Source organism: Haliotis asinina, chromosome 12 (assembly GCF_037392515.1).
Source record: "Haliotis asinina isolate JCU_RB_2024 chromosome 12, JCU_Hal_asi_v2, whole genome shotgun sequence".
NCBI lineage: Eukaryota > Metazoa > Mollusca > Gastropoda > Lepetellida > Haliotidae > Haliotis > Haliotis asinina.
In genome coordinates, this window is record NC_090291.1 from 28,028,627 (window position 1) to 28,054,560 (window position 25,934).

The 25,934-nt window shown below is 38.7% G+C and overlaps 1 protein-coding gene across 1 annotated transcript; it reads left to right on the forward strand.

The window, feature by feature from the left end:
• Nucleotides 1–321: 321 nt before the first annotated feature.
• LOC137257719 (serine/threonine-protein kinase H1 homolog) lies at nt 322–23,025 on the forward strand. The gene is made up of 2 exons (XM_067795117.1): nt 322–1,539; nt 17,603–23,025. Exons 1-2 carry the CDS (start codon nt 652–654, stop codon nt 17,981–17,983), a joined length of 1,269 nt encoding a protein of 422 aa, XP_067651218.1. The 5' UTR covers nt 322–651; the 3' UTR covers nt 17,984–23,025.
• The last annotated feature ends 2,909 nt before the right edge of the window (nt 23,026–25,934 follow it).

Below are 25,934 nucleotides of genomic sequence, written 5' to 3' on the forward strand. Positions count from 1 at the left end.
ATATCCCGTTACACGTGTTTCGTACTTGCACTGCCTGGGGTGAAGATTGACTCATGATTGGATTACTTGTGCCTGCCTATCCTTTTCATAATGGAGAGGTTCTTTCCAGATCCCACGATCCTGGTTTTATTGATAAGCTGCTAATACAATTTTACGGTTATCTTATTTCAGTTGTTATCACTTGACACTGAATTCTTTACGGTGCGTTGTAAATGATAGTAGATTTAGTTGTTATAACAACTTGTGACGTCATTTTGTCACGTGACTGCATTGACCGTGTCACAATGAAGTACTTGTTTATTCCGATGATTTCTCCGCTGTATTTGTGTTAAACATATATTACATGAAATCCGTGTCTTGTATCATATTAGGCTTAGACGGGCGTTTACGAGTTGTAAAAGGGCTTGCAAGCGAATCCCAGGCACAGGAAGGAGGACGCCATTTATTTGCTTCCGCTGGACTATTTTCTTCATGCGTCGTAAACAGGCGCACAGCGGCGTATTCTTTAGAAGAGCGAACTATGGAAGATCCCATGTGGAGCCGAAATTAAGGATACATTCTTCCGTTATTTTCTCCTAAATGCGGGTGTCTGTTCTCCTCCGATGACACCGAGGGGATGAATTTGGACAAAGTCCTTTGTTTCGACACGCTATGGGGTGCGTGAGTACTAAATTAGCCCCGGAAACTCCACCGAATGCCCACCTAGTGGAAACGGTACAATATGGGCAGGAGAAAAACAGCCGTAGCGGACACCCACTCGTCAAAAACACCCTACAATTACAGCAGTCGCCTAACCCCCGGGCTAACCAGGACGGGGCCCCTCGGGCGAATAAAAAGGTGAAAAAATACAGAGACAAGTTTGACCCCAGGGTAACGGCAAAATACGACATTAAAGCCTTGATCGGTCGCGGAAGTTTCAGCCGTGTTGTTCGAGTCGAGCATAGGGTGACCAAACAACCATATGCCATCAAGATGATAGACCGAGTACAAGGAAAGGAAGTTTTCGAGTCTGAACTGAATGTTTTGAGACGGGTGAGACACATGTACATAATACAATTAGTGGAGGTGTTTGAAACCCCAGAGAAGGTGTACATGGTGATGGAATTAGCCACTGGAGGCGAACTTTTCGATAGGATTATTGCCAAAGGAAGTTTTACGGAGAGAGACGCAACACGAGTTTTGAACATGGTTCTCGATGGTGTGAAATATTTACACGGTTTGGGTATCTGCCACCGTGACTTAAAACCAGAAAATTTGCTCTACTATCATCCTGGTCATGACTCTAAAATTATGATCACAGATTTCGGACTGAGTGCGATGAGAAAAGGTCCAGAAAACTACATGAGGACTACTTGTGGAACTCCCGAGTATATTGCACCAGAAATTTTGGCCCGAAAGCCCTACACAACTCAGGTTGACATGTGGGCTATGGGTGTGATAACCTATATACTGCTTAGTGGAACCATGCCTTTTGATGATGAGAATCGAAGCAGGCTGTACAGACTCATCCTAAAGGCCAAGTTCACCTATGTTGGAGAGGTAAACATTACTGTGCCATAACACATGGTGCACATGTAGAAGGTGGTAGGGATTTGTTTTCATGTGTTTTTAACTGCAGAAACGTATTTTTTTGTGATTTATGAATACAGTTTGGTACTTTGTCTGGTCCCGATAACATTATATAAGCTCAGTCAAGACATTTTATGGTGTTATATATTTGGATTTCATTATGCATGGAATGAAAGGAATATATGTGCAGATACACCTTGTATATCGGTATACAGTGGGGTTACAAATAGGATGCTCATTGGTGTGATTTAGAACAATTCTTGCACAGCAGCAACAATCAAGTGTTTTGAGCTGACTGTCAAAGCTGACAGGTGTTTGTCTTTAACCAACGCCACATGCCGACTCAGCAGCAAACATATATGCATCATGATATACCCCACAATCCAATTAAATTGCAGCTAACATGTTTGTAATGACAGATTGTGTAATTGTTTATACCTGTAAAATTGTCAATGAAGATTCTTGGCCTAAATGTATCCAATAGAAGTAGTATGAAAAAGGGAGTATTGTCAGTTGTCCAATGAGTACAAGACAATCATAAGGGATGTTCAATGTCCTAAGATATTATCTTACCTTTTGCAGGTGAATTACAAGCTTGATTCAGTTGTGTTGAAAAGATCAAAGTTGATTGTAGGGCAGAATGGCATAGGTTATTTTGCTTTGTGATATAACAGTAATTCCACACAAGAAATATTAGATAATCTGATTGTTTACATTTTCTGTTCTTACTTACATGATTTCACACTAGTATAACTTTCAAAATAGAGTATCTCTTGGCATACAGGTGTCATACAGGTGGTACAGTTGATATCTTGTATGACAGGCCTTGTGTCGAGATACCAACACTATGGCATAGTTTTGTTCATCATTTGTTTCTGTGAAAACTCTGGAAATTATTAGTATCAAGGAAGAGACCTCATGATTTGTTGTCACCTGTTGTGAAGGATGGGTCCGATCAGGCATAAAACATCACCATCCCGATTACAGTCTGTAACAATGTTTAAGCCACCTGTCTGTGGGCTTGGGGAGATGGCTAGTCAACAGGAACCCTGACTATCACCCGGAACACCTTGTAGAAGACAGTATCTGTAACAGGAAGTATTAAAATATTTATGTAAAACATTCATAACCTGCCGTGAAATGAAAGCAGTCGTTCCTTGTACATCAATATATTTACTATGCCAGCTGTCAAAGTCTTATCCCTCTAGTACAATTTAACTTATTTTCAATTAGTCTGGGTTGAAAACTAATGTATTCCAAAAGTCTTTCAGCACCAATTTAGAAGTGATGCAGATAAAAGTTGAAAAATTATTATGAAAACACAACATTTCAGGGTATTTTCTTACTCCTTCATGTGAACAGGAAGCAGATAGCAACATAAGTACATGAGAAACAACAATGATATCATGCTTATAAAGTTGTCTACTTCCTAGTTTGTCATCCATAAAGTTTCATGATTTAGTTGTCTACAACATTTAAGAATATGTTGTTGGAAATGTGAACATAACTATTGTATCTGTTTAAATAAGTAATCAGTGGCATGTTCATTCTCTGTTCTGTATGATCTTGTGAAGAAAATCTCATTATTTGGAAAGACATTCAATTGTAATCAAGATACTTGTGGTTCAGATCAAGCCAGACCAGTCAGTTACAGGTCATTAACTTCCTTTGTTAACAATGTGTCTGTTTAACCTCAAGTGGAATAATCCAATCTGCTAAACACCCATTAGCAATATGTTGTTATTTATCAGGTGATCTGTGTTGTGATTTGAGCTTGTCATGTTAATCTCTTTAGCTAGCAATCATTAGATGAGATAATTACCAAAGACTGGACTAGTGTGATCATGGATCATTTGCTATACAGAATATGAGTCAACAAGATGCTTTTTCTGTTAAACAGTTGGAATATCAAAGACTTAACCTTAGGCCATTAGCGCATTATTGTTCAACCTTGAATCTAGCAAGTTAGTTATTACATTTTGAATGAAATTCTTGAAAGGCATTTAGAAGTTGGAGGAACATAAGTACATGACATGTTTTTATGGACGGCAACTTCTTTTTATTCTTTATGTGACAGTTTAGAGCTAATTATTGTTGAAGGAGTAAGAATTAATGCTAAAATGTCATATAGAGAATCAAAAATGCTTGTTACCCATAAAAACTTGTCATGTATTTAAAACATGTTGGGTTAAGGGTTCAGCTGAACCAGTCTGATTTACAAAGTGTATAGAGTAGTGCTGACACAGTAGTAACAGTGTTCACAGTAAGTTTTGTAAGAATGCGTGCAGAAATAAAATGATAAATATGTAGTCCAGATCTTATGCACGTTAAATTTACATTACAATCCTGAATCGTCTCATTTCTTATATATATGTATGTTGCTGTTTTAAGGTATCTTTTGAAAACAAGTAGATCAGAATTTATGCGTCCAAAACATGCACGCAAAATATTTTTTGTGTGTTTTTATTACTTTTAGGCGTGAAAAACGCAGGTTTCTGAGTTAACACAAACACTGAGTAAAGAATATTTTGTAGAAGTATTGTTCCTATGGAAAACAATCATAGATCTTTTATCTGAGATATTAAAATAAACAATCTGATATTATTGATATGTTGCATCTAATAACAGTGAGACTAAAAACCTTCATGACGTGAAGGGTTTGTGGGTATTTATTGAAACAGTAAGTTCATTGCCAAGTTGATTCTGTATTCAAAAGATGTTTAAAAATTCTGTATCTGTGGTATGTAAATCTGTATAGATAGGTTGTCCATCTCTACAACCAGCAACCATACTGTTCGGCAAGTTCTCTTTACAACCTTAATTGGTGAATATATGGTCCATATCCTTCCATGATAACACTTCAGCAGTGTTGAAACTGGAGGAAGTCCTGGGTCCATTGGGGTTATCTCTTATAGTATTTCAATCTAAGGAACCCTTAGAAGTTAATCACTTGACATTTGTGTGATGTATGACCAGGAACCTGAAAGTTTCATACTTATTTTCGTGAACTGGTTGAGCATCAACTTGCATGACGTAACCTGTTCACAACAAAAGATCTTTGTACTTCAAGTTCAAACAAGAAGTAAATCTAGAATGAGATGATAATTTAAGAATGTCTTGAATAAATCATTGGTGGCAGGTGCTTGGTCCATAGCTTCACTTAGCTGGATACAATCTGTGTTATGGTTGTGCTAACAACTTGCTGATAAGCTGCAGAAACACATACATATTTATCACTTGTTCAGAATACTGGGGTTCAACAACCTCATAAGTTAGTGGCTGGAATGTAATTGCGTAATCTGTGGAGTGAAAGTTCAATTTCAAGGTCTTACTTCTTGAGAAGTATGTACTCTGAAGATGGGATGTGATAATTTCTGTATAACAACACAGCCTGTGACAGACTTGTGGAGTATAATGCTGCGACAATGTTCTACCTAGACATTCCTTGTATGCCACTAGTTGGAAACTGATGACCTAGAATACAGATTCTCAGTAGGTGTGACTGAAAACAGTGTTTGAAGAGCTGAATAATTGTTACATGTTTAATATCTGTCCATAAATATGCCCATACTCGTTATTGCCACTTGATGTTTTCAAACTGCACGTGATGAGGTGCTGAAGCACATGGAGTGGAGGGAACACAGTTAGTCTGATGTAGGTTTTGCAGCATGTTCCACTGGTTTGTCAGTCCCAATTCTCTGGTCCAGGTAGGGGAAATGGGCATGTGAGGATTCATCTTGGTTCAGACCATCAACTTGGGTTTGCCTGCACCAGAGTGAGTGAGTATGGTTTTAACAATATTCCAGCAGTATCACAGTGACAAACACCAGAAATGGGCTTCACACAGTACCCATGTGGGGAATCAAACCTGTGTCTTTAACTGATGAGCAGGTGCTTTAACCATTAGGTGGGCATGCTCCAGAAATCACTTAGCACAGGAAGCCTTTCTGGTTCATATCCAGTTTACCCCTCTCGTTAAGGTTAGGTGGGCTAGCCTAGTGTTCAAAATGTAACAGTGGGTGGATCCACTTAACCCAGATGTAACTGTGGGTGGATCCAGGTAGGTGCAGGTGCAACTGTGGATGGGTCCAGACAGGTGCTGGTGCCACTGTGGGTAGGTCCAGACAGGTGCTGGTGCAACTGTGGGTGGGTCCAGATAGGTACTGGTGTACTGTGGGTGGGTCCAGCTAGGTGCTGGTGCAACTGTGGGTGGTTCAGACCAGTGCTGGTGCAACTGTGGGGGGTCCATTGTACTGGTGTCTGTTGGTATTTACAAAAAGCTGAGACTTTCATGAAGAAAAGGAAGTGGTGTGCATTTTTGTGTAAATCTTCCATGATACGGCATAGTTTGAGAGTTTAGAAATTTGTCATTGATTCTTGTGTAGTTATTCCACCGCTGCACTATTAACTGATATGGATTGTTGGATGGTTAGCTTCTTGTGCCCCATTTAGCAATATTCCAGCTATGTGGCGATGGGTTGAAAAGACCAGACAATCCTGTGATCAACTGCATCGATCTGCGCAATTGAGATTCGATGACAGAGTCAACTGAGTCAGTGAGGTTGACCACCCAATTGTGTTAATCGCTTCTTATGACAAGCATAGGTTACTGAAGACCAATTATGTCGACTGTTAATGCACCATACAACTTTCATGAAGTCCGGGGCCAAGATTTTCGAAGCTCTTCTAGTGCTAACATTGTATGTGCCCTACATTAACTTACAACTATCTTAGTGCTAGGAGAGCTTAAAAAAATCTAGGCTCTGTCTTTCTCCTGATATATAGGTATGATTTGTAGTTGTTGCTGTTTGATATGATATGGCAGTAATTAGTGGTTTGATGTTCAAGATCAACCAACCATTGAACCAAAACTGCTTTCTCCTGTTTTCAGCAGTAAATTGGATCTAATTATGTTGTTAGGCAGTTTAATTGTTGACATAATGACAAGGCATTGGGAAGTTAACTAACTGGGCTTTATATGTTTGCCAGGTCTGATAATGTCAGCCACTCAATATCCCTTGGTACAAATATACATCAGTGACCTGGGGTTTTGATTCTTAAATTATCTATCTGAAGGTTTGACATTTTTAGATACTGCTCTATTGTGTCTTTCAGGTTAACATGTTTGTCACGAAAGTAATGGTAGTTGATTGCATATATTAGTTTTTCACCCTAATGACTTAACTGATGTTTCCAAATTATGGTTGCTACCAACAAGAATGTGATTCATAATTGATCAAATGTAGTTTTCATTGGTTGACATTTGGAACATGCTGACATCTTCTATGAAGTAATCGATTGAGCCCAGAATATGGAGACTGGTATGATCAATATCTCTATAGGTGATGATGGTTGCCATCAGCGCAGTGCAGAAGTAGGGCTCTGGAGTGTATTGTGGTGCATTATTATCAGGTCAGCATAGTCAGGAAGCTTATAGACCTTGTGCTTTCAGGAACCATCATGCACGGTAAACAAACAGTGGAGCATTTGGCTAGCTGGGTTGTGGAGTTTTTGTTGTGGGAAATGTGTTGCCTCAACTCATTGAAGGCCACCGATTCCCCTCATGGGTATAGTGTTTGAAGTCAATATGTATGGTGGTTTAAAAAAATGCTGAAAGCATTCTTATACTCAGTCACTTTGTCAGTGTTGCAGTTGCTTCTGCACTTTCCTCCCACAGAGTTTACTCCTGTCATTTTCCTATGGAACCTCTGTTCCAATACGGCCATATTTCCCGGTCATCATGAAATCCCCTTGCGACAACAGGAATTATCTCCCTTGTTACTTTCCAATCAGAACATGCGTTAAATAGACTTAGCTCCAATATGGCGGCCACCATGGAGTTGGTTCATCAACATGTGAAGGAAAGTTTCAGTACTTCATGTTTAACTGAAAATCAGAAACTGGCAATAGAGAATGCAGGGATCAATTGCCACGATGTGATTGTAGAAACAAAAACTGGTAGTGGCATGTTTTCCCGATGCATTCGGAAATTACCGAGATCTTGTGAATGATCATTCTTGAAGCAACGTCGCTGATTGCACAACTTAATCTGAATACCTCCAATCGCGAGTCTTGCAGTTGCACAGTCGCACGATATTAGAACAGAGGTTACGTAGGAAGATATGACACGAGTAATCTCTGTGGGAAGAGAATGTTGCTTCTGATGGACTACTTAAATTTTGATGTGGGTAATTGTGTGTATGTAGTGATTGGATTTAAATATGCTGTGATGAGAATCATTTTTGTGTATCATTGAAAGGAGTAAATACCTCTATGAACACGACCCAAAGTGGAGTGGTATACTTAAGATGTCTGCAGGATGTCAAAGTCAATTAGTACACACTTATGTTGTTTGTAGGAGTCAGTTGAAGTCAGTCAGTACTATATAACATCTCACACTTGATATATGTTGTGTTTGGGATTACAAAGTGTAGTCCCAAATATATCATGTTACATTTGACCACTGTCTAAATGACATTGTAATGACAACATCTCTCACCCATAAAGAATTGGTCCCCTGTCTGTGGAAAGAGGTGACTGGGATTGGATGACCGGTCAGACTCGCTGACTTGGTTGACACGTGTCATTAGTTTCCAGTTGTGCAGATCAATGCTTATGCTGTTGATCACTGGATTGTCTGGTCCAGACTCAACTTTTTCACAGACCGCTGCCATACAGCTGGAATATAGCTGAGTGTGGTTTCAGACTAAACTCGGTCACTTCGAGGTGACTGGTGGGATCAAGTGGTAAGGCTGCCTTAGATGGTTGATGCATGTCATCATAAACCAATTGCACCAGTCAGTGCTCATGGTGTCAATCAGGGTTGTCTCCCATGACAGTTATTTAAAGACTGCCTTCTTGCCTAGAATATTGCTGACTGTTGCATTCAGTAACAAACTGGCAAAGAAGTACAATATATATCTGAAACATGAAGATGTAATTGCCAATATCTGCTTGTTGGTAAACATCTAGTGTATGTAGATACTGTAGGTGGTTTTGTTACAGGAAAACGGACATGGAGTTATGATGGAATTTAGTGTTGTTCAGACTGGTTTCTGTGGCCATGAAGTGCCTACATCATTGACAGTAATCTTACTCACTCACTCCTATCTTTGACATTTAGGTTCATCAGTTCTTTACGTCAGTAAATCCTTGTAGAGAATATTGTTGTCAGTTTATATTTATGACATACTTGTTTCTGGGCAAAGATTTGTTAACAGACTGTTGGACTTTATGACATACTTGTTTCTGGGCAAAGATTTGTTAACAGACTGTTGGACTTCATGCAAACATGCTTACATATACCAAATGTACATGAGTTATTCAAGATTAGGCTAAACAAAACAACATGATTTAAGGTTTTCCCTTGTGATGTCAAGATATTGTATTTTATGATAGGAGGGTTCTTTAATTTTTAAACCTGTTATGAACTGTTCTTCTGGTAGATTTGTGTTAACTGGCTCTCTTGGGACCTGCATGATACAGATAGCAGTGATGCTACTTGTTTGTTTCGGAGCCATTCATTCATGATTGCCATATTGTCAACTGTGTTCAGCTCTAGTGCTCATCATTTCTAGTTGAAAATGTACAGAACAGCAAAAGAAACCCAACTTTTTTTGGTAAAGTTTTTATTTAGATCACATAAACATGCATGCTTACCTTTATGAAATTGCATGTTTTCAAAACTTGCATTTCTTTTGTTGTTCAGTGCAGACAGAGGTAACCTGCCCACTTTGATTTTCCCTCTGATATTGAAAGAAGAGTGGTTAAAGGTTAGCCCCAATACTTCAGTATTTGTAAAGGAAGACATGAAAGCATCAATACTGAGATTCAGTGATGTCAAGGGAAGAATGGTCCAAATATAGCCTCACTAACCTGAGGGGGTGGCTTAAGACTTCCGTAAAAAATAACCCAGTGACTTTCATAAAAAAAAAAAGTTTTTAATTAGTAGTTCATCATTCTGCCCTGTGAACAGACACCTGTCTACATCCATTGTTCTGATCTATTGCATTTACTGAAGCAGTTATGAAGCCTGTACATTTGGTATTAAAAATTTCATATTATGTAAGCCCTTGTTCAATAAAACCAGTTGTTCAACATAAGACCGGTGACTTGACTGAGTAGGTTTAGTGTGCAGACAGTGTAGTACACTAAGGATACCTTTGTCACTGCAGAAAATCGTTTTAGAATATTCATGATTAACTGGTTTTGTAGCATTGATCACTCAATGGGCCGACTTTGGCAGTATTTTCGTCCTTGACAGTATTGTTGATCTCTGTAAACAGGAGCAATTGTGGATGTAGTTTGTAATTAAAGGTCCTGTTACAGTACTTTGCTGGAAAATGGCAGTGCATATTTTCTATGTGGGATGTACTTGTTTTTGCTTTCTTGAAATTCATTCAAAAGAAAGTTTGGTGTACATTCAGCAATTGTACAGTAAATTATTTCCCTGTCAGCGAAAATTGTAGTGCCATTTGCAGAGTTCTTATTGGAATAAAAAAAAATGCAAAGCACCTCAAATAACCTGAGGTGTGGACCAGTAACCGATGCCTGCCATTGTGCATATCACGTTTTGTTGGAATCGTTGAACAATGCATTCTTTTTCTAATCATTCTCAAAAGAGCAGCACCACAGACAACTGATACTGAACTCATACCATATGTTCTTCAAACCTTAATGTTGATGTTTCCTTTGAAAGTAAGTCTATGGAAGGCCACCGATGACTGGCATGCAGCAAAGCTTGCAGAACAAAGATCAGTAATAGTATGGAAGCCTGTGAGGGACATGTTTCCTCACATCCTTTAATATGACCACATGGTTCTGATTTGGTATTCCAGGATGTGTTGAAATGCAGAGGAATGGGACATCTCTTAGCATGTTGAGCTATTCTTGCCAAGATAATGTAGCAGTATGCTTTACTTGTGGTTTTTATCTGCTCACAATTTAAAACATAAACATAGGATATATAGCTATGGTTTAGCTGAAAGAAAAGTTTAAGTGAGCGGGCCATCTCTTACACTTTGACTGAATACATGGGAAGGTGTGTTTGAGATCCTCTCAACCTTGCACAGAGAATTCTAAGATGGCTGCAACCTCAGACATATTGCAAGTGATTTTTACCATTGATGGAGCTACGTTCATCAAGTGCACATGTCCTTAAGTCATTATTGTACCTGCCTACCTACCTGTGGTTCTCTTATTTTCCCCAAATACACCATTTGTCCAGGTTTGTTTGCACCATTTTCTTGTTGACAGGTGTCACCAGTGGTAAACGGCAAAGGCAAACATCTTTCATCCTGAATCAAACTGATACATAAGTTTGAGAAACATATCAGAGAAAAATATAAAGCTCATTCCTTCAACATGCTAAGTTACTGCCACACTCCCCACCTGTAATTATTTGACACCTATGCTGCTGAAATGTTGTTTTTGTGCCATTTGTTGCATTGAATTAAAATTTTCTTGAGCTGTCTCTCAAAGTTACAGTATGACGTGCCAGCCAGAGAGAACATTCCAACCAACTTCCAGTAACTTTATGAGAGTTATTGACTCAAAGTTTAAATGGCCTTTTGGCATTTTGAAGTTCCTTACGCGAGGACAAGCTGTCTTTTTTCTTTCAGAGCCGACTCCAAAAACTTGTTAAAGATATTTTTCAGAACTTTCCATGCTTACTGAATAAGGTATCATGATGCCCTTTGGTATTCATAATTTTGTACTTAGATATTTTGGGTGTTTCCAGGGAAACAAAAGCAGCTCTCATGTAATCATTTATCCAAATGCCAAGTATTATATTATTTTGTAAGAAATTCCTCAACAGCATGGCTTATACACAATTTAATTGTCCTCACTGACAAGTGCAAAGTTGGATTGTATTTTCAGAAGGTCAGATGAGTATATTTTTCCACTTTAGATGCCCTTGGAGCATTACATTGAAGGATACGGGCCTCTATTAATTTGAAACTGAGGGAATCTCAAGCTCCAATCATAACCCAGTTTTATCACATGTTTAAAAATTTTAAAACCTGGCTTGAAGTATATTGTGTGTCAGTATTTTTTGACAAGAAGTCTTCAACAACTTCAAGTAGATTTTGACAATTGCCCGAGGGTCTTTGTTTGTAACATAAGCACCTGGTATTATGTATATATTATACTCCTGCTGGGCATGTGATATTTTTGTCCAAACGTTTTGATTAGTGCCAAAAATGACGAATTTAACATTTCTTCTTATACTGTTGAAGGTGGAACTATTGCAAACACTTCAGACATTACATCATGAATGAGATGCAGTTCAACTGTAAATACTTATCTTAGACTGGTCACACATAGCCTTTCTGTAACCAAGAACAGCTGCAAAATTATTGAAATAGAACATTGCAAGTACTAACATACAATGACATGAGCAGAAATTCCATATTTTTAATGTTTTCTATGTTTATACTATAAGTGTGCTTTATGAGTCTACATGACTTACTCATTCTCCACTAACTGCTGATGACCCATGAAGTTCCGGGGTAGAATAGGCCTTCCCATGCTTGCCATAAAATGCAACTATGCTTGTCATAAAAAACAACAGACGTGATTAGGTGGTCAGACTTGCTGATTTGGTTGACACATGTCACTGGTTCCCAGTTGCACAGATCAGTGTTCATGCTGGATCACTGGATTGTCTGGTCCAGACTTGATTATTTACTCACCGCCACCATATAGCTGGAATATTGCTGAGTGTGTTGTAACACTGAACACACTAACTGTTGAGGCATCATGTGCTTTCATAGGCAATTCTTAGGTAGTAATATCAAACTGTTTGAAAGAATAGTACATGTGCATTCAAACTTGCAGGTATGGTCAAATTTTCATTCATTGCATTAAAAAATAAATATGTGAAATGTCCTATTTTGCTGTACTTTGTAGATAGGTATTCATTAGAATATATGTATGTTTTTATCATAACCATTTTGTGGTCATGACATGGCTGAAATGCTACCAGTGTGACCTAAAATCTCAAATCACTCTCACTCACTCACATGTCAAACACTGCCAATGTGACTTGGAATACCAACACTGCCAATGTATTTTAAAATCCCAACTCACTCACATGTCAAACACACTCAATGTGACTTAAAATCCCAACTCACATGTCAGACAAACTCAGTGTGTCAAACACTGCCAGTATGACTTAAAATCTCACCTAATTCACTCTCTCTCATCTCTAACACTGCCAATGTGTCCTAGAATACTCGACCCGTGAAGGTCCCGGGGTAGAATAGGCCTTCAGCAACCCATGCTTGCCATAAAAGGTGACTATGCTTGTCGTAAGAGGCGACTACCGGGATCGGGTGGTCAGACTAGCTGACTTGGTTTACACATGTCATCGGTTCCCCATTGTGCAGATCGATGCTCATGTTGTTGTTCACTGTATTGTCTGGTCCAGACTCGATTCTTTACAGACCGTCGCCATATAGCTCTAATATTGCTAAGTGCGACATAAAACTAAACTCACTCACTCACTCCTAGAATACTCACTCACTCACTCACTCACTCACTGGTTGTTACAGTATTAAATGTTAACAAGGCATACAGTTATACTTCTATGTTCCTTATTCAGCAGTAATTGTTGGAAATAGGCAGAATTGTAATGTGCTACCATCAATGGTCCTTGCAGATGAAACATCTCCAACAAGTGCAATGTGTATAATCACACTGAACAGATACCAAGAAATAATCATTAATTATCACAGCAATTACTAATCCTTCAGCATTCTTTTAGAGAGAAACACGCTTTCAATTAAACATATTGATTGTGTATGTAACATTTCCATGGGTGCCACTTTTCACTTACATGTTGAGTGTTGTTTCTAAACAGATTTTCGTCGTTGTTCACATCAACATATACATATGGGACAGAGCCCTTACAATGGCCATTATAACAAACAGCTAGAAGAAAATGAATTATTAAATGTGTCAATTCATAGCATGGCACTTTACTGGATATTTCTGTGCAGTGTAGGAGTAGTGCCAAGGATTTGAAGGCTGACGGTTTGATTATCATTATTCTTGCAGCCTGAATCAAATGGATGAAGGGCTGAATATCATGGTATGCCCTTTAAACAATGGAAAGATCGATATTTTGGCTGTTTTGAGAAGTGCATCAATGTATAAATCATGTTTTGGTTTTTTGTTTACCATGCTGATCCTCAATGTTCCAGATAAATGACAACTGCCTGTACATCATTAACAACTGATATCAAAATTTGAGATATGTTGAGGCAAACTAACGCATGATCATGCCATTATGTCAGTTTGCATTCAGCCTAGCTGAACACATGTTGATGGTTTGGTACAGTGAGAGAAATTCTTATCAAAACTCTTATCCAAACATGAAACTTTATGGATAACAACTGGTTTATTATTTGTTATCTTTATGAGGAAGTTGTCCCACATAAAGTTACTTCTCCTAGCTCTGAAGATTTGTGTATGTCAGTGAAGAAACTATTCAAATCATTCATTAAGGCTTGACATAAAGTCAAAGAACAACAAATTTACATTCATGAAAAAAAACCAAACATTGATGTAGTCATTAATTCTTGCACATTGATATTTCACAAATGGTATTGCTCATTTATTTGTGCTGCCACTGTTAAAAAGTTGAAACATACAGCTAAACTTTCATCCAAGTAGCTAGACAAGGAGATGGTCACTGATTAGTCAAGTGAATAGAAATCCTCTGTTCATGTTTCGAAACAGGGAGATGTGAATCATCACGTAGACTAACCATAGACATTTCCATCTGATAGCAACAGTATTCTTTAGGGGAGGAATTAGTCAGTCTGGCTCTTCCATTCACTCCCCACCATCTTTAACTTCATGCTGTTCCATTCACCACCCTCCTTCTGGATGCTAGAGGAGATTCACACTGTAACAAAACACCACTTTGTGGCACATTGTACTACAATGTAGACTTTGACCCCAATGGCAGCCATCTTGAAACACAACCTGCAGGTTGATCTGAGCTGGCTTCTGATGTTCTAGGCAAGCCGTGGGGCTAGTTCCTGTATGAGGGGGCTTCAACATTCCCATCATCCCTGCCCAAACAAGAAAAAGTTCACCCCTCCCTCATATTTTTCTGGTACCCCTCCCATTGTATGAGGTGAGCGGAAATGGTTTAACATGATGATGAATCTGTAGGAGATTGGGGATTGTGTGATTAGGGCTAGTTGTCTGAGAATAAAGACAGTTCCCTCTGAGACTGGCATGCGCTGTAGGGGGATGGGTGATAAGAACAAGTGGCTAACAAGAGGCTGCTTATTGCAGCCTGTCTTCCTCACTCCCAGACTTACTGTACTGGGCTTTCTAGGTCACAGCTTGTATTATTTTGGTAGGAAAGCTGCTGACAGTTCCTGGCTTTTCATTGTAAATGTTTAGAGGATGGGTGAGGGCAGAACTTCCCTGTTGTGTAACACAGGCATAAGAAATGTGCTGTTTCAGTCATGCGTCTAGTTGTCTAACATATGGTAGTACATAAAAAGTGAAGCCTCTTGTCATATTTGTACAGGTGTCACAATTAAGGAAAGGGAAGAATGATTCTAATTTTGTAACTGTTGGAGATAGCAGATGTTGACTGTTGGATAGTGACAGGAAGGAAGTGCTGTAGGGACTTAAACTGTGGATAAGCTCTTTAAAGGTGTGGAGTATTGTAAGGGTGTTTCTACTTTACATTGATCACTTTTGCAATGAAATAGAGCTGAGATACTCCATTGAAAACCCATGCCAGACGGTAGGTTGGAAGCAGGGTATGCAGACACTATGCAGAATATTCAGTTGGTGCATAATGAAACATAACAGGATGGTGAGTAGGTAGTACAATGACACAGGATGGCGGGTTGGTAGGACAGTGACACAGGATGGTGGGTTGGTAGTACAATGACAGAGGACGTTGGGTAGGTAGTACAATGACACAGGATGGATTGGTAGTACAATGACACAGGATGGTGGGTACGTAGTACAATGACACAGGATGAAGGGTTGGTAGTACAATTGATCTTCCTAATGTTTTCATTTTTTTTAAATATTCACTCACTCAAAAAGGCATGCATTTGGAGAATGAGAACAGTAAAGAGAACCAAAGTTGATAAACCTTGATATTTTGTATGATTTTTTATAAAACCAACTGTGTGCCACTTCCATCCATGCATGATGTAGATTTTGAGCATATATTTGAACAGAAGGTGATATGGAGGACATGGTTGTATTGTTCATTGTTGCATGAGAATGTATGAACAGTATGTCTTTGTCTCCAGTGCAGTACTAATGTCCACAGCCAATGCGACAGTTCAGTCAGAACATTGTGATGCTATATGCCAGAGGTTGGATGATTATTGTGTGTGCTTTCCATTTGATGCTGTATTTATTTTATGCCTTACATCTGTGTGGTAGTTGAAATGTTGAGTTGAGTTGCAGTCTACATGTAAGCTTACATTCAGGTCTGTTGCATAACTTACCCATCAGCTGTTTAGAGTTATTGAAGGCAGATGAAATTAGTCACAAATGAAAACACTGATTGCAAAGCTTTCATTTCACACCGGGCACTGATCACATCCAAACCTGCACTCAGTTTAGCACTAGCATGTGTAACACAATCACTCATTTGCACAGAGCACTAGAAGTGAGGTTTAACAAGAGCTATAATAGGAAATAAGTCATGAGCATTTTGTACTGAGTAAAACATATTCCGTTTCTTTTGTTCTTCAAAAACATGTGATGATAGAGTGAAATAGACTATAGAATGGGTTTCCTTCCTACTGTTGTGAGCCAAGTCCCTGGTGCCAACTGTTTCCCCCCCCTCGCAGCTTCACCACCCCTGACTGCAGTAGGCAGCAGTGTCTGCAAATACAACACAGAGTGGAAGGAAACTTCAGGCTGACTGCCACTGTCAGTTTGGGTCTGGTCCTGACTTAATGTTTGAGGTATTGCATGTTGTGGAAGAGCAGGCGCTGTGAAGCAGGGTCAGCCCAGTTACACCAACATATGATGGCATCTCGAGAGTGAATAATTGCTCCTAACCCACACTGATCTATTCCTGTGGAGAGTCAGAACTAAAATACTCTTGTTTTCTTTTCCCCATTCACAAGCTGAGGTATAGTCTGTTTCATGCATTGGGGGCAGGTGGGTCTTGTCTCCTTGGTCTGCCTTGTTCATAGCACCTCACCAACTGAAAGCTGGATTATCCCTCACATAATTTCCTCCACTTTATTAGTGCATGTATTTTGATATTGTTCAATACATATCAATTAGCAATGATTTAGGCAGTTGGTTTCTCGAAGTTTTGTACACTTTCATTTGGAACATGCATTGTCGAGGTTCATACTGGAAAGGATTATTGTTGGAAAGTGTGTTTATATTGTATTTTGTACAAGGTAATATATAAATGCTGTAAAGACTACAGCTGTGTGCTTTTGATCATAGAAGAGAGAGGAACCCTTTAGTCAGGTTTAACCTGCTTCCTTTGTCAACTTCGGCCCACCATGCTTGCTTCATTGCCTGGGTTGGATCTTTTGGATATATCTTACAGTGGAGTGGGTGACAAATGTTTAATTTACTATGACGTGGAGGCAAAGTAAGCTCATGTCAGTCTGTGTCCTTCCCAAACTCAAGGACTGGACTTGGCGTACATGTTAGCATTACTTTCTGCATGTATTTGATAATTTTTTTTTTGGCTTTTGATAACACTGCTCAGACAGCATGTGGCAGGGAAAGCTGACCAGAACTGTTCATAAGGGATAATCTAAATGACAAAGAAACTAGGTTTCTCTACATTCAAGACTCTTTAACACATTTCATCATGAGCATGTTATATTTTTAATGTATTCTCTTGGACCATGGCATTTTCACGGAACCAATCTACCCAATTTTCTTGGTTTTATGTGAGGACATTTTGGATATATTATTACTTTACATGAATGGTCTGGCTCTGCATTTGAGTGATAAGAAGTCTTTCTGTATGCTGTATTTGTAACTGGTGATTTTTGTGTTTCAGCATTGGAAGGATGTGTCTGCACTAGCCAAGGACTTCATCAGCAAGCTCTTGGTTCTGGATCCTGATACTCGGGGCACTTCGGCACAGTGCTTGAAACACCCATGGATCACAACACACGCTGCCTCATCAAGTAACAAGAATCTCCATCGCACAATTAGCCAAAACCTGTTGCATCGTCAGTCCCTGCATGCCAATAGTACAAGTGCCAAATCGACAAAGTCCAACAAAAGTAATAAGTCCAACAAGTCGGCACGGTCACTTCGGTCTGACCATCGCCGTGTGCAGCCAGAAGAGATTGATGAACTTCACAAAGATCCTGAAGTTCAGGCAGACATTGCGTCCATTGGCAGTCACCATAGCAACTACAGCCATCGAACGTAACTCCAAGAATTGTCAGTTTCTTGACACTAAAGCTGGGTTATCAGTTTCATTGTTACCTGGCTGAACTTTGAATTGCCATCTCAGGAGTTGTGTATTTATCATGTGAAATGTGTACAGAATATTGACTTTTCCCAAAACCATCATGCTACAAGGATGCCTCTCTTGTGTGTGAGGACATTTGTCGGCAGCTTTTTAATGGCATGTTGTCAGGCAAGTAGCATGTGCCAGATGTGACTGGACAGTTGGCTGCAAGGGCAAAGATGTGATTGGTCAGTAGATGTGATATTGTACAGAAAACCTGTAAACTGAGGTTGTTGATCTAAGTATTTCCCAGCATGGCATCCCTGATCGACTTTGAGCACACTAGGGATGCGGCTGGTAAAGGACTCAGGATGGAGTCAGTAGTGATGTTCCACTGTCGTCTGAGTTAGGTTGCGGGCCAGCCTCTTCTCCTCTGATTCCACTAATACAATGGTTTCCTTTCTCATAGGATGTCAGCATGACCAGATTTAACTGATTATCATTTTGAAACTTCGTTATGATTTATCTCTTGTGAAAGGGAAAGATCATATAGAAGAATTCAAGTATGGAAGAGGTTTACCTTTGACAACAGTCTTGGATGGTATTAAAGATGCATGAATTATTAAGACTTCAAAAAAAAGGGGGTTATAAATGATGTTGAGTTTCGGTTGAATAAGTATACAGTTTTGAAAGAAATCGTAGTCCAGAAGGACGCAAGACACGAGACAAGTAAGCACTTTCGAGAAAGATGGACATTATGATGATTCATACAGTTCGCAGTGTTGGCTGAAATCTCGTCTTTCCTTGTGGCGTATTGATACCACAATATTGACACTTTTACTACTTGTGAAACTGTATGTCAAAGACTCTTTCAAGGCCTTGTGATATGAAATAATCTCTGTACATGAGATACACAACCAGGTGATACAAGACATCTTTGAATACTCACATTTTCCTGTAGATGATTGCTTTGAACATGCTCATGAGCAATAAGCTTTAAAAATGTACTGCTTTCCTGAAACCATATTTACTTGTTGAGTGATGTCTGATAAGTAATGCTTCACTGAAGGAAAGAGTTTTTGATGTTTTGGTTTTAGTCCAAAAGGTACATTATTTTGTTTGCATGTTATTACAAAGCTAAATCTTTTTCTCTTGAAATTTGAATACACAGCTGAAATTGATATCCATCCACATTTATGTAAAGTTATGTTAGGACCTTGTTATCTTGATCTGAAGTAATAGCAGATATTGGAACAGTTATCTGCACGAAATCTGTTGGCTGATCTGATTGGTTATTGTGTACATTTTGCCCTGCTCATGTGACCTTTTCAAACATGCGTGCCACTACATCTGTGTACTATATTGTCTTATTCATCAGCACCATCTTTGTTTAATGTGATCCATTTCTACCTCTTGTATGGTATTAATGTATATATCATGTATGTCAGTAGAGCAAATTATCTCATATCAGCTCTGTAAAAACTGTAATTGGTCCCTTAGTTCATGAATACGTGTTTGATGCCGTACTCAAGAAGGAAATCGATGTATGGGTAGCTTCAGTCGTCATCACTGGTTTGCTTCATTCTGTGACACAGGGCAGTGGGGTAGCCTAGTGGTTAAAGCTTGCCATGCCACTGGCCAGGGTTTCATTTCCCGCATGGATACAATGTGTGAAGCCCATTTCTGGTGTCCCCTGCCATGATGTTGCTGGAATATTGCTAAACGCTGAATGAACCATGCTCACTCACTCTTTCTGTGACACAGCAATGCATAAGAAGTGCCTTTTCAAAGGTGTTAGAACTCATGTGAACGCCAAACATACTCCAAGTTCTTAACTTACTGTCAGTGTACCTACATTTCTGGCAAATATGACCGACATATTGAAATGGATTCTAACCGTCCAACTGGAAGTTGTTGAATTTGTTGTACATTAAGACATGCATTTTAAAGTTATGGAATAAGCAAGATTTGTCTGGGTGGAGCCCATTATAATGTACTGTTGCTATGATCTGTTCTAGTGGTTGCTGGTGAAACAGGCTGAACATTAACGTTTGAACCTTTGTAGATCTGAGTACATTCTTTAGGCATAGTGCTTACTGCAGCTTGTAGATTGATACTTTTGTTCAATCAAAACTTGTTGAAATTGTTCTTTTTTGTTAATTCAAAGTGTTTTGGTGTAAAACCATTGTTATTTCAAGAATTTCTTTCTTCATAATAACATGAAGTGATATTTATATTTGTAGTACTTAGTGCTAAACTATTTCTAGTGCCAATTCTCAGTGTACCGTCCATTTTAATATGTAGTATTACATTTATTTAATATATTTTTTAATGAATGTGTAGCTGATGGTATAGTTGTTTGTTATTCCAATGTGCCATACATCCTTGTTTTTGTGGTTTTTATTCTAATGGTCGAATCTAAACTTTGCAGATCATTTGATTATTTTCTCAGAATAATTTGAGTTTGATATGAATTTAAGAAATTGTCAATTCTATCAGTTCTGTTGGCAGAACATGTTCACTATGTCATACATATTTTCTGAAGAAGGAATTTACTTCTGAATAGTTTTAACTTTGGAGTTATATTTTTTTCATATGGCTGTTTTGCATATCTCTGTTGATGATTCTCTTGCAAAGATTTTGCTAGTGTACATTTGCGTCAAGAACCATTTTTGTCATGCATTTTTGTTCTCTAGTCACGGATCTGTGATGTCTCACATTTGCAACTCTTGAGCATATTGATCACAACAAATGAAACTCATCAACGAATTTGTGTCCATGTCTTTCACTACAAAAAGTTGGAAATATCTGACTGCTTAATAGCTAACATGAGCAAACACCCACGAGACACTTCTGGTGTCCCCTGCCATGATATTGCTGGAATATTGCTGAAATTGGCATATAGCCCAACACACTCACTCACTCAGTAGGATATGATAATGAATATCAGGCCACAATACAACTGATGATATGATGCAAAGTGAACCCTTGCCCTCATTGGAAGCTATATTTCAACACGTGTTGTGCCCTGCTAGGAGCGTATCAGTAGCATGACAACATGTGGACATGTTGAAAAATGGGCCTTATTCCATCTTCACCAAGAAGAACATGACCTCAAGCAAGCCACAATAAGAAAGTTTGGATTCCGTCAAATGCTATTTAGCAGTGGCTTGAGGACAAATTAATTTCTGTTGGATTAAGATGTTAGAAATTCCGTTGTGGCACAAAATGTGGTGAGGCACTGAAGTATCCTCTCTCCCGGTCAGTGGGAACTGTTAAATAAAATTGAAAACTACAGATTTCTGAAATCTCAATTGATATTTATTCTGTCCATCAAGAGATGAGGTTGTTGCTTAAATTTTTGCTCTTAGCTCACAATGTTAATATTGTTTGACCATGTTTTGTACATATGTGTTTGTATATAGGACATGTTGAGTGTCTGTCGTCACCTGTGCCTTCTGTGTCAATCAGGCTAACATTGTTCATGAAGCAACATACATCTTTCCCTAGTGCATATGGCCTCCTGTTTGTTCAAGGGTAACCATGGTAACATGCTTTGACATTGTCAGTGGTGTATGCCTCAATGCAAGGTGACGTTGATGGTCTAGATTTTGTCCTCATTGATTTCAATTTCTAATTTATATTTCAACTTTGATGGAGTTTTACGTTCAGAGTATGGATGATATTATTTACTTTTGGTGAAGCTGTAAATGTGAGAACTCCATGTTTAATTTTTAATGTCACTGGCATTTTGTTTGAATCAGTACATATGGTGGCCATATTGCTGTGGGTAGGCGTATAAGGGTAAAACAGGTCTGTGTTGTGCAAGGACAATTCATTGTTTCTACATGAAGAAGTGCTCTCCCTTTTATGCATTGTTTGAGAAAACTGCATATTTCAAATGTTGTGAATATCCTGAACTAGACATGTCTTTTGAAAATTGGACTTTGAAATTTAGGAATCAAAATGTCAGGATGGATGTTAGTTCTCTGTTTAGGTACATTAGAAGCAAGGAGGAACACTTCTTTGTAAACAGTGCCTGTGCATTGTTAACATTATCAATTGTCAATCAGATAAAGTCTTCGAACATATTTTCCATAGGTCCTGTTTTGACCATTCTGCACTAGTTATCAATTTACACACTTAAATGGATTTATTGTAGAACAAGCTGTTTTGTCAAAGGTCTTGCACATAATTGAAACAAATATATATCAAGCAATGTTGTTGCAGAGAGAAAAGTATGTGGGGAATCTGGAACTCTTAAACAGCAGATTTGGGGTTATGTTCTTGAAAACATTTTGAATAGTGCTATGAAACAAAATGAACTCAGTGGATTGTATTATGTAATGGAAAAATGTATTCTTGACAAATAAGCTTATTTTACAAGTGTAGTGATTTGAAAATATTTTGATAATGCCTTGCCGTCCATTCATCAGTTGCTGTAGTTATTTTGTATATGAAAACTCGTAGATATTTATAAAGCCATGTGTCTCAGGAGCAATGCACAGAATGCAGAATAACCTAAGGCTCAAAGATTCTAGATTTTCCTCTGTGTAATATTTGTTACGTTTTGCTCTGTAAAACTTTCCCAGTTATCTAATTGTTGGCATAATATGGTCAAAGAGAAAATGTTCTATCATCTTCAGCCCCTAGGTTTGATCCTATATTTTTGCATGTTTTCTTTAAACACATGAAAATGAAAAAGCACAGAACCAGAAAATGAAAAAGCATAAGCGTTGCGTATCAAGGATATAGATTATCTTGCCTTAATTTTAAAACATTTAAGTGGTTTCATGGGAAAATTGTCACAAATTGGAACTTGATGGGAGAATTTAAGGGATGACTACTTGGGAACACTGTGTTTGTAACTTTACGCATATTTATCAATGGTTTGATACTTACAGACAATAGGCCCTTCCTGTACTGTGAGGTTAGTCTATGTAGTAGTGCAATGTAGATCCAAATTTTGCTACGTTCAATTTTGTAAAATGTGTTAAGTTTAATAAAATCTGTATATCCTCTATATATGTCATGTCTTTCCTTGGGGTGGTGGTGGGCTATCCTGTGATCACTGACAGGGTAGACCTGGGTTTTATTCCCCACGTGTACAATGTGTGAAACTCACTTCTGATGTCCCCTGCAATGATATTGCTGTAATATTGCATAAAGATGTGTAAAACCAAACTCACTTGTGTGTGTGTACCTTCATTCCCAAGATGATACATGCCAGGGCAGTAGTGTCGCCTTCACCCAACTCATTTTGATTTAACTGATGAATAATAGGGATCTCTGACAGGGAAGTTGTGGCGGTTGAGCGGGTTGGGCAACTGACGGTGTGCTGGCTATTGGGTGCCTGACACCGAGGGTGTGGGTTCGAGTCCTGGATGGGACTCAACTCAAGAAAGTACTAGAATTAGGACTTTACTAAGAAAGTGTAATCCCAAATGTAACAAGTTCTGACACGGTTGGTTTACCTTGAATCATTCCCCGTTGACATGTTGACACATGACATTAATACTCATTACTGCCAATCAGTATAAACATAGCATCTGATCGTTGGAACAGTACACTGTTTAATAATGTATATAATTTATATACCAATAACACCCAACTTCTTAGTATGCTCATGGTGCTGACATCAGCGCCGAGCACAGTGCATTATTATTACACCACATAACCCAAGTTTCCTGTTTGGTTCGAGAAGGTTTATAGGTTTATAGTCACATGACTTATCCCAGCGGGTACCTATTTTCTGCTGGGTGAACAGAGGCAGTTTGAACAGACTCCCTTGCCTGAGAAGAGACCATAAGAGTTTCATTGTGGGGCAGGACTGAAAGTCTTAGAAACTCTCAGGAGTGAAGCTGCCAAACACTGTCTCTCTGCACTCATCGTTTCTTTGCTTCAACTGATTTGTGTCCTGAGATCTGTGCACAGGACTGCATAATAAAAATAAACGTAGTTTGATGAATTCGGTCAGGACCAGACCACAGCAACCTATGCTGGTGATAGGTGACCAAAGAAATGGTTGGTTGTTTTTTTATAAACGCCACACTCAGCAACATTTCAGCTATATGGTGTCAGTCTTTTAATAATCAAGTCAGGATCAGAAAAATCAACATAATAAACATCAATCAACGCAATTAGGATATGATGACCTGTGTCAGCCAAGTCAGCAAGCCTGACCACCTGATCCCTCTTATGACAAGCATGGGTTGAATGCTAATTCTGATCCGAATCTTCATGGGTCAACCAAAGTGATATTGTCAAGGTCAGTTACTCAGTTGAGAACCCTGATGGTCAGTCACTGCATTGTCTGGGCACACTTAACCATTTTTAAGTCCCCAGCAAAGTGGTGGAAAACCATGCTCACTCACTCTGAACCCAGTTATGTGTCATTACTTGGCTCCCATGGATGAACTGTATGAATGTCTATCCTGTGATCCCAACTAGTCCACTGAAATTAGGGTTCAAGGCTCGTATTTATATCATTTCTAAAGATCTCTGTGCAACTATACACTGTTAGTTGAAGCCATCATGCCATGACTGAAGTTGAGGCAACAGCTTGAGTAGGGTGTGAGGCTCAGAATCTCCCATGTGTTATTCAGATACTACGTGGCACAAAATGTAAAGGTAAACGATATAAATTAAGGGAGAGAAAAATGTCAGTAAATCATTTCCTCTTCACAAATGATAACTATCATTTGCAAAACTGAAGATTTAAAAAACAGATCCTATTCAGCCTGTCAGCCAGCAGATCTGTCAGCTTGTCAAGGAAGATAGAGTAGCTCCATTTACAAGCAGCTATCTTGGCAGGTGAACGACCTGACTCATCCCTTGGTGAGTTCCCCATTCATCTGAGCACCTCACATCAGTGCAGCTTGTGCAGCAGGGAACCCAACACTGGTGTCATGTGGCAGAGTATATTATAATGGTGACTTGTGATAACATTTCAGTGAAGTTTATGAAGACAAAGTAAATGCTCATTTCGTTAGTCCGTCTTTGACACAGTAATCAATATTCAGCTATGTGGGAGAGCGTTAATAGTGATCTACATTGGATTTATTCACACCTGATTAAATACACTTAATACAGGTTAGGTGGAGATTTGATTGAAAAGATAAGAGACTTAACAGTTCGGGGGGTGGCAGTGGGGTGGGGTTATCATGCCTTGGATAATATATGTCAAGTAATAAAAAACACTGTTGTTTTACTTTGATCAAAACAATCATTTGTCTGTGTCAACATACCCACGTTTTAAAGAATGGACAAGAACTAGCTGATACACCTTAACAAACTGAAAAAGTAATTCCTCTGTGATGCAACAAACTATGCCAGATTAAAACAACAAATTTATCCAAATTGTAAATTACATAGAACATATCACAACCATTTATATTCTTGTGAGAAATACACCCAATGTTCAGAGTATCAAAGGCTGAATTTCTAGAACCAAACACAGAAATCCTCCATGACAGGCTAGAGGCTTCAAATTACAGTTTTATGAAAGTTATTTTCACCAAAATGTTAAACTACACTTTCCCTTTGCTGTCTGGTTTGTTCTTCAAAGGTACACTCAGCAATATTCCAGCTAGTATGGTGGACCATCTGGATCAGCAATCCAGAGACTGACATCCATAGCATGCAATCAACAAAGTCCTTAAAAATAACCAACTGATCCGTCTGGCTCCTTGGGGAAGAGTATTCCCAACAGAGATTCTCCAGGTGAATCCAGTGACATCTTTAATACATTTGGCTGTGGACGTAGATCTGTTAGATGTAAGAGGCTGGATGATGAGTGATACCTAATTCATAAGGAGATATTAACATTGTGTTTATCAGTTCAACATTACTAGTGCTATGTTAAGGCCATGTCATGTGTTTCATCCTTCCAGTATTACCTCAAAAGTGAACTTGGTTTTCTGTATTTCAG

Excerpts from the sequence above, each read along its gene's own strand:
- LOC137257719 (XM_067795117.1), top strand. The coding sequence starts at position 652 with ATGGGGTGCGTGAGTACTAAATTAGCCCCGGAAACTCCACCGAATGCC. Across the intron at positions 1,540-17,602 it reads AGTTCACCTATGTTGGAGAG|CATTGGAAGGATGTGTCTGC; the intron begins GTAAACATTACT and ends TTTGTGTTTCAG.